The sequence below is a fragment of the Notamacropus eugenii genome, chromosome 6 (assembly GCF_028372415.1).
Source record: "Notamacropus eugenii isolate mMacEug1 chromosome 6, mMacEug1.pri_v2, whole genome shotgun sequence".
In the NCBI taxonomy this organism is placed as follows: domain Eukaryota; kingdom Metazoa; phylum Chordata; class Mammalia; order Diprotodontia; family Macropodidae; genus Notamacropus; species Notamacropus eugenii.
In genome coordinates, this window is record NC_092877.1 from 250,361,015 (window position 1) to 250,375,209 (window position 14,195).

The following is a 14,195-nucleotide window of genomic DNA, read 5'->3' on the forward strand; positions in this document are numbered from 1 at the left end:
CCTATTCATCAAAGTCTTCCCACCAGAGGTTCCTTGTGAGTCAAGCTTCCATGTGACTCAAGCAGATCATGCAGGCATATTAATGAATGGGAAAGATCTTCCCATTTAAATTATCATTACAGTCTTTAAATTACCATTACAAGTGATTTTACATTGGTTCCTTGGTTAATAAATAACCTTGCAATATGGAAGATGAAATACAGAATAACATAACTAATGCATAAAACTTAAAAAAAAAACTATATAACTTTGATAAATGTTTGTATATGTGTTTATACATATATGCATATATATATATACCTACACACATATGTGTACATATATATGAATATATATACTTTTTTCTAAAGCCATTTAATAAGTACATTGAATATTTTTCTAGAGAAAGTAAGTTTTCAGATACTTCCAAATATTTAAAGATGTCCATTATCTGGCTAGAAAAATTGAATAATACTCTTTTTTATGCCCTGAACATTATGGTGTTTGATATTTATTTATTTGCATTTTTTAAATTAAATTCATTTATTTTTAATTTTCCACATCCACTTCCACAAGATTTTGAGTTCCAAATTTTCTCTCCATCTCTCCCCTCCACCCACCCCAATATTGTGCATTCTTATTACCCCTTCCCCAAATCTGCCCTCCCTTCTATCACACCTTTCCCTTTTCTCATCCCTTTCCCCTTTATTTTCTTGCAGGGCAAAAACATTTCTATAACTAATTGCTTGCATGTCTTATGTCCCAGTTGCATGTAAAAACAATTTTTAACATTCTTTTTAAAAAAATAATTGAGTTTCAACTTTTCTCCTTTCCTCCCTCCCCATCCATACCCATTGACTGAGAAAGCAAGCAATTTGATATAGGTTTTAGATGGGTAGTCATGCAAAACACTTTCAAAACAGTTATGTTGGGAAAGAATAACTATATTTCTCTCCATCCTCTCCTGCCTGTGATTTGTTCTCTTCTCTCTTTAGACCCTGATCCTCCTCAAAAGTATTTACATCTAATTACCCCCTCCTCTAATTTTCCCTTCCTTCTATCGTACCCTGAATACCCACTTATTCCCTTCCCTCTACTTTCCTGTAGTGTCAGATAAGATTTTCATATCAAATTGAGTATGCATGTTATTCCTTCCTTAAGACAAATCTGATGAGAGTAAGGTTCACTCTTTCCCTCTCACTTTCCCCTTTCCCCTCCACTGAAAAAACTTTTTCATGCCTCTTTTATGTGAGGTTATTTACCCCATTCTATTTCTCCCTTTCTCCTTCTTCCAATATATTCCTCTCTCACCCCTTAATTTTATTTTTTATATATCATTCCTTCATATTCAACTCACCCTGTCTCTTCTATCTATATTTATGTAATTCCTCCAACTGCCTTAATATTGAGAAAAGTCTCAAGAGTCAAAAATGTAATCTTTCCATGTAGGAATAAAAACACTTCAACTTAGTAAAACCCTTATGATTTCTCTTTCCTGTTTACCTTTCTATATTTCTTTTGATTCTTGTGTTTGAAGGCAAATTTGCTATTCAACTCTGGCTTTTCCATCAAGAATGCTTGCAAGTCCTCTATTTCATTGAATGACAATTTTTGCCCTGAAGGATTATACTCAGTTTTGCTCTGTAGCTCATTCTTGATTTTAATCCTACCTCCTTTATCCTCTGGAATATCATATTCTAAGGTAGAAGCTGTTATATCTTATGTTATCCTCATTGTGTTTCCACAGTAGTCAAATTTTTTCTTTCTGGCTGCTTGGAACATTTTTTCCTTGACTTAGGAGCTCTGGAACTTTGCTACAATATTCATAGGAGATTTCCTTGGTGATCCCTTTTAGGATTCTATTGCTGGATCCTTCTAATATCTACTTTACCCTCTGATTCTAGAATGTTAGGGCAGTTTTCCTTAATAATTTCTTGAAAGATGATGTCTTGGATCGTTTTTCATCATAGTTTTCAAGTAGTCCAATAATTTTTAAATGTTTTCCCCTTCATATACTTTCCAGTACAGTTATCTTTTTTCCCATGAGATATTTTACATTACTTGAGATTTTTTTTATTCCGTTGGTTTTGTTTTATTTTTTTTAATTTTTTCATAAAGTCTTTACGTTACATCTCACCTATTCTAATCTTTATGGAATCATTTTATTCAATGAACTTTTAGACCTCCATCTACATCTGGCGAAATCTCTTTTTAGGGCATTGTTTTCATTGACTTTTTCAATCTCTTTTGCCCTTTGGGTTAGTCTATTTTTATGGTTATTTTCTTAAGCATTTTTGGGTCACCTTTAGCAAGCAATTGAATCATTTTTTTTTTATGGTTTTCTTGCTCTCATTTCATTTTCCAATTTTTGCTCTACTTCTCTTACTTGATTTTCAAAATCTTTTTGAGTTCTTCCATAGCCTGAGATCAATTCATACTTTTCTTGGAGACTTTGAATATAGGAGCTTTGACTTTTGTCATTTTCTTCTGTTTATATATTTTGGTCTTCCTTGTCACCAAAGGTAGATACCATAGTGTGATTCTTTTTTCTGGATTTTGCTCATTTCCCCAGCCATTTACTTGACTTTTGACTTTATTGTCAAGTTTCTCTACTTCCAGTGGGGGTGGGGGTGTACACAATATGTGGACCTAGAGCTCCAGAAATAGCCACTGCCTCTGCCCCTACTGCTGCTTTCATAGGCTCCTCCAATCCCATTGCCTCCCTGGTGGTGGGGCCAGATCACTCTAGTCTTTCACACAGGTCTGAAAGGTTTTTTCCACTGACCTTCCAATTTGTTCTTGGTGTTTTTGGGTTGTGATGTCGGGAAACTGCCACAGGTGAAAGAGATTGAGTCCTCCTGAGACCTACTCAGGCCCCATTTGTGATGGTTGCCCCAGTCAGAAGCAGAAAACTGGGAAAGAATCTTTACAACCAATGGTTCCGATAAAAGCCTCATTTCTAAAATATATAGAGAACTGAGTCAAGTTGATGAGAATACAAGTCATTCTCCAGTTGATAAATGGTCAGAGAATATGAACAGGTAGTTTTCAGAGGAAGAAATTAAAGCTATCTATAGTCATATAAAAATGTTCTAAATCACCATTGATTAGAGAAATGCAAATCTTACAACTCTGAAGTACCATATCACAGATATCAGATTTGTTTACATGATAAAATAGGAAAAGAAAAAATACTGGGGGAAGATGTGTGAAAATTGAAATACTAATTCATTGCTGGTGGAATTGTGAACTCATTCAATCATTCTTGAGAGCAATTTGGAACTATGCCCAAAGGCCTACAAAAATGTTCCTGCCCTTTGACCCAGCAATATAACTTCCAGCTCTGTATCCCAAAGAGATCATACAATTGCTGAAAGGACCCACATGCACAAAAGTATTTACAGTAGCTCTTTTTTTGTGGTGGCAAATAATTGAAAATTGAGAGGATGACCATCACTTGGAGAATGGCTAAAAAAGTTGTGGTATTTGAATGTAATGAGGTACATTCCATTATGTTGTAAGAAATGATGAGCAGGCAAACTTCAAAAAAAACCTGGAAAGACTTGAAAGAACAGATGCTGAGTGAAGTAAGCAGAACCAAAATAACATTGTACATAGTAATAGTAACTAATTGACTATTGACTAATTTTGATCAACTTATTTTTTCTTAGTACTACAAGGATTCAAGACAACTTCAAAGGACTCATGATGAAAAATACTGTCACATCCAGAAAAAAAGAACTATGAAATCCAAAGGCAGAGAAGCATATTATTTGCTCTCTCTCTTTCCTTTCTTTGTTTTTGTGTGTTTCTTCTTTCTCTTGGTTTCTCTCTTTTGCTCTAATTCTTCTTTACAACATGACTAATGTGAAAATAGGTTCAATATGAATGCATATGTAGAGTCTCTATCAATTTATATGCTGTCTTGGGGCAGAGGGAGAAGAGAGATTTGGAACTCAAAATTTAATGGTAATGAATATTTCAAAATAAATAAATTTTAAAAAAGAAAAGAAGGTATCTGGCTTGAAGATATGAAGAATAAGTCCAAAGGAATATAGTCAGACAGTTGGACTATGCACCCACTACCTTTAAATATGTTCTTATGTTTAATTCAAATCAGTTAATATTTAAAGTTTTCCTCCATAAAATTAATAAATTGATAGTTTTTAAAGATGACACCACTCACAAGTTTACTTACAAAGGTAATAATTCACAGCCAATCTCATTTTCATAGACAGAAGGTTAGATTTGGATACCATTTTGCCTAAAAGATTTTTTAAAATAGCATTTCACGTTTTTCTCAATTATGTCAGGACAATCTAGAGCATTCATTTCTACAAAATTTTAAGTTCCAAACTTTTCTCCCTCCCTTCTTCTCCTTCTCTCTTCTGAAAATGGTAGACAATTTGATACAGGTTGTAGATGTGCTATTATTGAAACATATTTTCATATTCATCACAGTTATTAAAGAAGAAACAGATTAAAAGATTAAAAAAAGAAAACAAGAAAAATCTAAAATAAGTGAAAAAATATGCTTCTTTATGCATTCAGAGTCCATCTATTCTTTATCTTAATGTGGACAATATATTCTTTTGTTAAGTACTTTGTACTTGTCTTGGATCATTTTGTTGCTGAGAAGAGCTGAATCATTCATAGTTGATTATCAGACAATATTATTGATACTGTGTAGAATGGTTTCCTGATTTTGCTCATTTCACTTTGCATCAGTTTGTACAAGTTTTTCAAGTTTTTCTGAAATCTGTCTTTTCAAACTTTCTTATTGTACAATTATATTCCATTACATTTATGTATCAGAGCTTGTTGAGCCATTCCACAATTGATGCGCATCCCTTCAATTTACATTATTTTGCCACCACAAAAAGACTACTATAAATTTTTATGCACATGTAGGTTCTTTTCCCTCTTTTATAATCTCTTTGGGATACACACCTAACAGTGATTTCACTCAATTAGAGGCTATGCACAGTTTGGTTGCCCTTTGAACATAGTTTCAAATTGCTCTCCAGAATGGGTGGATAAATTCACAGCTCCACCAAGAGTGCATTAGTGTCCCACTTTTCCCACATCCTCTCCAACATTTATCAGTTTTCTTTTCTGTCACATTAGCCAATCTGATAGGTGTGAGGTAGTACCTCAGAGCTGTTTTCATTTTCATTTCTCTAATCAGAAGTGAGTTAGAGCCGTTCTTTATATGAGTATGGATAGCTTTGATTTTTTTTATCTGAAAACTCCCTGTTCCTATCTTTTAACCATTTATCAATTGGAGAATGACTTGAATTCTTACAAAATTTACTCAGTTCTCTGTATTTTTAAGAAGAGTTCTTTATCAGAAACACTTTGCTGCAAAGATTGCTTTCTAGCTTTCTGCTTTTCTACTAATATTGGTTGTATTGGTGTGGTTTTTACAAAAGCTTTTTATTTCCATATAATCAAAGCTACATATTTTACATTTCATAATGTCTATCAGTCACTTAACTTCTCCTCTAATAGTCTGGATGCTATACTACTTGGTATATATATATACATATGTGTGTGTGCATGCATGTATATGTGTGTGTTTATTATGTATATGTATATATGCACATATGTATATATGCATATTATATATATATATATGCTTAGTATTGATATTGTTTCATCATCTATGGTGCCTCTTAGCAAGCTTGTCTGAGGTCATGATTGGTATCCCTGATTTTTTTTCATCTGAAGCATAACAGATTCTGCTACAGCCCTTTACCTTTATTCTGTGTACATCTCTATGCTTCAAATATGTTTCTTGTAAATAACATAAAGTAGAAATCTGGTTTTTGATCTACTCTACTATCTGATTCCATTTTATGAGAAAGTTCATCCCATTCACATTCACTGTTCTGATTACTAACTGTGTGTTTCACTCCATCCTTTTCTTCCTCCTCTTGGTCTTTTCTCTCCTTTCACACTTTTCCTCAACAATGCTTTACTTCTGTCAGCCACCTCCTCTGATCTCCCCTTCATCCTGTCAGTTGCCCACCCCCTCACTTAATTCTTCCCCTGCTACTGCTGGGTAAAATAGATTTCTATATACATTTGCTTGTGTATATTATTCCTTCGTTGAACCAATACTGATTAGAGTCAAATTCAAACAATCCCAGTGAACCAGCCTCCCATCTTGATCTCCATTGTAATAGGTCTTTTACACTCTCTCCATGTGAAATAATTTACCCCATTCTACTTCTTCTTTCTTTCTGCACCTAGTGCCCTCTTCTTTCTCATCCTTTAATTATTTTCACATCATTCCTTAAAATTTACCTTACATTCATAACCTCTGTCTATGTTTGCTCCTTCTAGCTATACTATTAGTGGTACATTTTAAAAAAAAATAATTACAGCTATCTTCTTCCCATTTAGGGATGCAAACAACTTAGCTGTATTGAAACCCTTATGTTTTCTTTTTTCTTTATACCTGTTCATGCTTCTCTTGGGTCTTTGATATTGGAGATAAAATTTTTGGTTTAATTCTGGTCTTCTCCTCATGAGAACTTGAAATTTTTTTATTTCATTGAATGATCATTTTCACCCCTTGATGTATTATGCTTAATTTCACTATAAGTGATTCTTGGTTGTAGTCCTAGTTTATTTGCCCTCCAGAATATTATGTTCATGGCCACCAATCTTTTATGTTGCAGAAGCTAAGTCTTGTGTAATCCTGATTGTGGTTCCCTTATAATTTAATTGTTTTTTTTTTATTTTTTTGGCCACTTGCAGTATTTTTTCCTTGACTTGATAGTTCTGATATTTGGCAATGATGTTTCTTGAAATTTTTATTTTGGGATGTTTTACTGAGGTGATTGTTGTAGCCCTTTAATACCTATTTCCCCATCTTGTTCCAGGATAACAGGGTTGTTTTACAGGTACTCCTTTTGATTATGACTTTCATGTATCCACTGATTCTGATATTGTCTCTCCTGGATCTATTTTCCAGATCAGTTGCTTTTCCCATGAGGTATTTCTTCTATTATTTTCATTTTTTAAAATTTGTTTGATTGATTCAATGATGCATTTGGAATCTTTCTCAGCAAAGTTCTGAGTTTCATCATCTGGAGTGTCCTTTGTCTATGGCTTTCATTCATCAAAACAGAAGTGTAGCTTTTTTTTTTTATTTAGTTAGGTTTTTTTTTTTTTTTTTTGGTTAGGAGTCCATTTTATCTGAGATTTTCCAAATTAATGAATGAGTGAAGAAAAACATAATGTTTCCTCATTTATCCTGAATTCTAATCCTTCTAAGCTCAAATAGAGAGAGAGAGAGAGAGAGAGAGAGAGAGAGAGAGAGAGAGAGAAGCAAAACTCCTAGTTTTACTGTCATCCTTTCTGTCACCCATCCTGAAATCAAAATAGTGTCTTCTTGGCACATACAATATATGATTCTGTTTAAGCAGGAGATATCCCTTACTTCTCACTAGTATTTCTTACTAAGATTTCTTTTTATTCCAACCCTTTACCCTGTAGTCTTTTCAAATTCATGTTTTCCAAAAAAAAGTGATCTTTTAAGCAAACAGAAAATGCTACCAATATTACTCACAATTTGTGTTCTACATTTCTTTCTTTTTAAACATAGATTATCACAGAAGAGAATTTGGGAAGAGGTGAACTTTTGGGAATTCCAAACATTAAGAAGTAAGGATGTAATATGGATTGCTGGACTGCAGATTCATTAAGATTTGAATTAAGAAGCCAATAAATCATACTTCTAATATAGATCCTCAAGTCTTTCCTGTCCATCCTTCACTGAATGTGGCATTATACATGCTCATTTAGATGAAATTGGCCCTTCTCTGTACTGGATAATCAGGGTTCCATTTCTGGATGCATGCATCCAAATAAGTGACCCAAGTGAGGTTATTCTTCAGTAGTCTTAGTTCAGTATTTCTTGAACACATTTGTAACCATGACATGGAGATGATGTAACTGGTTATTTGTTTACAAGCCTTTGCAAACCCTCAGAATGAGGAAGAAACTTTAAGTCATCAATAATCCCAGGATCCCTCCCTTTTCTCTTCTTTCCCTGCCCCAATTCAATCTATTTGGTGTGTAATCAAATACATAAAAATGCATTGCATTTTCAATCACAGTCATTAAAAACGTTAAGAGAATATCAATACAAAAGAATAGCTATTAATTGTCCAAACCATTGAAACCTCCTACAAAGTAGACGTAATTAGTAGCCTGAATCAGTTATTGTGCAGCCAAATCCTCCTTCCTCTACCCTCAGATTACTATGCATATATACATATATGTATATATTTATAATCTATAATTCAATACATGATGATTCAAAGTCACAAAGAAAATCCTTCAAAAAGAAAACAAAGTAGCACTAAACATTGTAGTACTGCAGGAAAGGAAGAAATGCATTTAAAGCAAAGATGAAAATGGCGTGCAGTATAATTACCTGAAATTGCTATTCGCTTGACACCCTGACACTAATTTTATTCAAGCCATTGGGAAATAAAAATTTTAAAAGCATTCCTTTCCGAACGTCAGAGCTTAGGTGGATGGGTGGGTGGGGAGTTTAGGGGATAGGGAGGGTGGAGGCAGAAAGGAAAGGGTAAACTTTCCAGTATCCAAAAAAAAAAAAAAAATAAACAGCCCATTTAGGATAAACGCCTATATAGATCGACAGCCTTTAATGCCAACATTTTTAACGCTTGCCCTGTACGTAGATTGATTTTTTTTCCTCCAGCATTCCCTCAGCAGATGGATTTTTGCTACTGCAGATCAGCAGAGGGTGTCAGATCTTTCAGAGTGCACCAGGCTGGAACAAGCAGAGCTTCTTAGTAACTCTCTTTTTCCCCTCCCCACTCTCGCTCTTTCTCCCTTCTTCTCTCTCAACCCTCCTATTCCCTTTCTGAGTAATTCAGAAAGAGCAGAAGAAAGAGAAGCAAAACAAGGGAGGAAGAAGCGCTAGTTAGGGAGAAGAGAGGGGAACCCGAGAAAATAGCAGAACACGAGAAGAGGGGGAAGGATGGACAACCACAAAACGCAGCAATTGCGGAAATTTTGCAGCGCCATTGGCTCGGCAGCTATTCCTTAGGCTGGGGCGTGATTTCAGCACCAAGGGGAACTGGACAGCACCCAGAGGGGACTCCTAGGCAGAGAGCAAGAGCAGCAGGAGCCGCTGCAGCAGCAGCTACAGCATTCAGCATCAGCATCAGCAGCCGGAAACCCTGCTTTGTAACAGAAAAGGCAAGGTCAGTCCGAGGCATAGCCATGCACAGTCAGTTCGCCTGTACTATGCTGCACTCAGCCTGCTGGTGTGTCTAACATGCACTTGCTTCCAATTCTTAGCATTGTTACCATTCAGATTAGTGAAGACAACTAGCAGAGATTCGACAGTTACGGGTTTATTTATTAATTTTTTTTTTTTAACTCCTTTCGGTGGTATCAAAGGGGAGGGAGGGAGGATTTTTTTCTTTTTTTTTTTCTTTTTTTCTTTTATTATTATTATTATTATTATTTTGCGTGCCTTGCACAACGTGCCTGGATAGTTTGTGGATTTAATTATTGACTGGCGTCTGGACCGTTGCAGTGTGGGGGGGGAGGAGGGAGGAAAGAATCCACCCCCCCCAAAAAAAGAAACCTTTTTTTTTCTTTCTTCCTTGGGTTCGGACACTGAAGTGGTAAATGAACTTGAACTGTGTCTGTGGAGAACAGGATGATTGCTGTTACTTTGTGATGAGATCGGGGATGAATTGTTCAGTTTAAAAATGCTGCTTTGGATTCTGTTGCTGGAGACGTCTCTTTGTTTTGCCGCTGGAAACATTACAGGGGACGTTTGCAAAGAGAAGATCTGTTCCTGCAACGAAATAGAAGGGGACCTGCACGTAGACTGTGAGAAAAAGGGTTTTACGAGTCTGCAGCATTTCACTGCCCCTACTTCCCAGTTTTACCATTTATTTCTGCATGGAAATTCCCTTACGCGACTTTTTCCTAATGAGTTCGCTAACTTTTATAATGCGGTTAGTTTGCACATGGAAAACAACGGCTTGCATGAAATTGTTCCCGGGGCTTTTCTGGGGCTGCAGCTGGTGAAGAGACTCCACATCAACAACAACAAGATTAAATCTTTCCGAGAACAGACTTTCCTGGGGTTGGACGATCTGGAATACCTCCAGGCTGATTTTAATTTATTACGAGATATTGACCCGGGAGCATTTCGGGACTTAAACAAGCTGGAGGTACTCATTTTAAATGACAACCTCATCAGCACCTTACCTGCCAACGTGTTCCAATATGTTCCCATCACCCACCTCGACCTTCGGGGAAACAGACTTAAAACATTGCCTTATGAGGAGGTCTTGGAGCAGATCCCAGGCATTGCTGAAATCTTGTTAGAAGATAACCCCTGGGACTGCACTTGTGATCTGTTGTCTCTGAAGGAATGGCTAGAGAACATCCCCAAAAACGCACTTATTGGACGTGTGGTCTGCGAAGCCCCCACTAGACTGCAGGGCAAAGATCTTAATGAGACCTCAGAACAAGATCTATGTCCTTTGAAAAACCGAGTGGATTCTAGTCTCGCAGCCCCCCCTGCCCAGGAGGAGACCTGTGCTCCTGGCCCCATTCCAACCCCCTTTAAGATTAACGGTCAAGAAGATCCTGCCACTCCAGGGGCTGCTCCAAATGGAGGTACAAAGATTCCAGTCAACTGGCAAATCAAAATCAGACCTACTGCTGCGGTATCGGCGATCAATGCCAAAAACAAGCCTCCGGGCAGAAGTATGCCCTGTCCGGAGATATGCAGCTGTGACCAGATCCCCGACTCGGGTCTAAAGGTGAATTGCAATGACCGAAACGTGAGCAGTTTGGCTGACTTGAAGCCCAAGCCCTCCAACGTACAGGAGCTATTTTTGAGAGACAACAAGATCCACACCATTAGGAAATCTCACTTTTTGGATTATCGGAATCTTAATCTGTTGGATTTAGGAAACAATAATATTGCAACTGTGGAGAACAACACCTTCAAGAACCTTTTGGACCTAAGATGGCTATACATGGATAGCAACTATCTGGACACCCTGTCCCGAGAGAAATTCACCGGGCTCCTGAACCTTGAGTACCTGAATGTGGAGTTTAACGAGATTCAGCTGATCCTTCCCGGTACCTTCAATGCTATGCCCAAACTGAGGATACTCATTCTCAACAACAACTTGCTGAGATCCCTGCCTGTGGACGTGTTTGCTGGGATCTCACTCTCTAAACTAAGTCTCCACAATAACTATTTCCTGTACCTCCCTGTAGCAGGGGTACTGGATCAGTTAACCTCCATCATACAGATAGATCTGCATGGCAACCCCTGGGAGTGCTCTTGCACGATTGTGCCTTTCAAACAATGGGCAGAGCGCCTGGGTCCTGAAGTGATCATGAGTGATCTGAAATGCGAATCCCCAGAAGACTTCTTCAAAGCAGATTTCATGTTCCTCTCCAATGACGTGATGTGCCCCCAGCTGTATGCAAAGATCTCGCCTACGTTAACTTCACACAGTAAAAACAGCACTGGGTTGGCGGAGACAGGGACTCATTCCAATTCTTACCTAGAGACCAGCAGGGTCTCCATTTCGGTGCTGGTCCCGGGACTCCTGCTGGTGTTTGTCACCTCTGCCTTCACAGTGGTTGGCATGCTCGTGTTTATTCTGAGGAACCGAAAGCGGTCAAAGAGAAGGGATGCCAACTCATCTGCATCTGAAATCAATTCCTTACAGACAGTCTGTGATTCTTCTTACTGGCACAACGGACCTTACAATGCAGATGGAGCCCATAGAGTTTATGACTGTGGTTCTCACTCCCTTTCAGACTAAGAACCGGGGCAAAGGGTGGGGTAGGGGAGGTGGGGAGCTTTTCCACAAGTTTCGCAGCTAGCAACCCAGTGGTTAAGGAAACCTTGCCCCGAGTGCTTGTCTGCTCGCCCACGCCAAAGCGTGAGTGGCATCAATCAATCAACCAACTCTCCTAGGAGAAGAGGGTTCTGGCTCCTCAGCTCTCTTCTGGGAAAGCCAGACAGTGCGAAGACTGTGGCATAACTGGAGGATTCGAAGCCAGCTCGCTAACTCTAAACCCCCTTTGAGAGGCAGCCAAGTTGGAGCAGCGCTTCTTACATCTGACTATGCCCTTAGTGAGCCTTGGAGACAAAAAAAAAAAAAAGGGCAGACGACACACTTGGCCAAACTCTTATAGGGCGAGCGATTGTTATTGTCCTATACATATATGTATAAATATACCTACGTCTATATATATATATAGATAGATATCTATTTTTTCCCTTGTGGATTAGCCCCGTGAGGAGGGGGACGTGATGGCCTCCCTGCTGACACTTCAGGGAAGGGAAGTTGCACGAAGGCATGAATGCAATGTAAATAAATGACTCGGATTCCGAACAAAAAGTGCTGCATGGCTCGCATGGATACAACGCACCCCAGGGACGCTCCCCCTCCCATTCAACCGGAGACAGCGTCTAATTCACACCATCCACCCTCTTACCTGATAAGTCCCATCGTATCAAACTTTCTATAAACAAAATACAGTATAATCTAAAAGTGCCATTTCGCCATTTTTTTTGTGATGATAGGCAGTACAGAGAGGTACATTTACTGTGAAAAAATGTAAAGATTTTATTTAAGACATTTGCATGGATAGTCAGTTCATTTTATGAGTTTAAAATTTTACTTTCTTTGGAGAGGTTTTTGGGGGTTATTTTGGTATTTTTTTTTTGTTATTTTTCTATAAGTATCCAATAATGCCTTCCATCTGAATGTAAAATTAGTACCCTTGATTTCTATTATGGTATCAGTGTAAACATTCAAAAAATAATTCCGAGGCAGTTAAGCATGACCAATTAATGTCACTCTAGTGCTTAGGCTGCAATCTTAATGGTAGCAATTCTGTGCTGGTGTAAATCTTATATTAAGGAGAAAAAACAGAATCGAGGAAGCACGTGAAACTTACTAATTCTATCCGAGGATTTTATAATGGCATATTTTTTCAGTATTAAAGTGAAAATGTTTTCAACTCTGGGTCCTTATATTTTTCCAGCTTCATTATTACAAGTGGCTGCTATGTATGTGTTGGCAGGGATGGGGGAGGTGAGGGAAGGGGGTGGATCCCTTCTCTGGATACATTAAGGCAGGTTCTCTTATCTCCTTACTTAACCACTTACCCTTTGTGTCTTGTTGCCCTATAACTTCCCAAAATGTGTAAATCATCTAGTTTCCCTTCTTTCAATCTACTCCCCACCCCGCACCCCAGTCTTCCCCCCTAATGCGGCAGTAAATCCCTTTATTAATGCTGGAACTCCCTCGCTGCTGCTTCTGCTGGTGCTGCACACACTGCAGATATATTAGGGATGTTAGTGGAAATTTGATTTAATTGACTCAGCCTAGATCGGTCTCATTAAACAGAGTGGAGATTTCATTGGTCAGCACTCCTTGCTGAAACGCAGCAGCCTTAATGACTGGCAGTTGAGATGCTACTGGCGATTTGACTTTAACAGCTGCTGGAAATGGTAAAACTAATTAGAGAAGGAAATCCCTCCCCCCTCATAGCTGCACCTAAAAAACTGGTAAAGAAAACACACGTCTTAACTCTGATCGTTCACGTTAAAGAGGTTTTCTCTTTGATCATTTGGCTTTCTGGAAGTAGCCCCTTAATTAACAGGAAAAGCATTAGAGTGCTCAAAGGAATGTAGCTCCAATCTTAAACACTGTTCTTGGCTTTCTCTAGGCAAAGTCCATTTGTATAGTAGGGACTAACAAAACTTCAGACACAGAATGGGTCTGCATTACAGCACATGCACACCCTGGAGAAGTACAATAAGAAAGCACAGATCACAGACTTAGAGGGAAAATAAGTGACAGAAATCTAAATCGAATAGAAAAGGTCCTCTGAAATCTTAGGAACAGAACATTCATCTACAACTCATTTTCTAAAGGAGTGTCATTTCCCAGAACAGAACAGTTCTGCAGGTTGTTATTTAGTTTATATAGTTATTTAGTTTACATAGCATTTTAAAAATAAACATATTTTCTATTATTAAAGGCAATTGTTCCCAAAGCCATTTCTCATTTTCTCCTTCAATTGATTTTGGCTGTGAATTGTTCATTTTGATAGCATATTCAATGTGAGTGGAATTATTATCTACTAGCAACAAAGGTCATGGATTTTTC

The 14,195-nt window shown here is 37.8% G+C and overlaps 1 protein-coding gene across 1 annotated transcript; it reads left to right on the forward strand.

The window, feature by feature from the left end:
- The first annotated feature begins 8,807 nt into the window (after window positions 1-8,807).
- SLITRK1 (SLIT and NTRK like family member 1) lies at window positions 8,808-13,041 on the forward strand. Its single transcript, XM_072622140.1, has one exon. The coding sequence runs from the start codon at window positions 9,744-9,746 to the stop codon at window positions 11,832-11,834; it is 2,091 nt and encodes a 696-aa protein (XP_072478241.1). The 5' UTR covers window positions 8,808-9,743; the 3' UTR covers window positions 11,835-13,041.
- The last annotated feature ends 1,154 nt before the right edge of the window (window positions 13,042-14,195 follow it).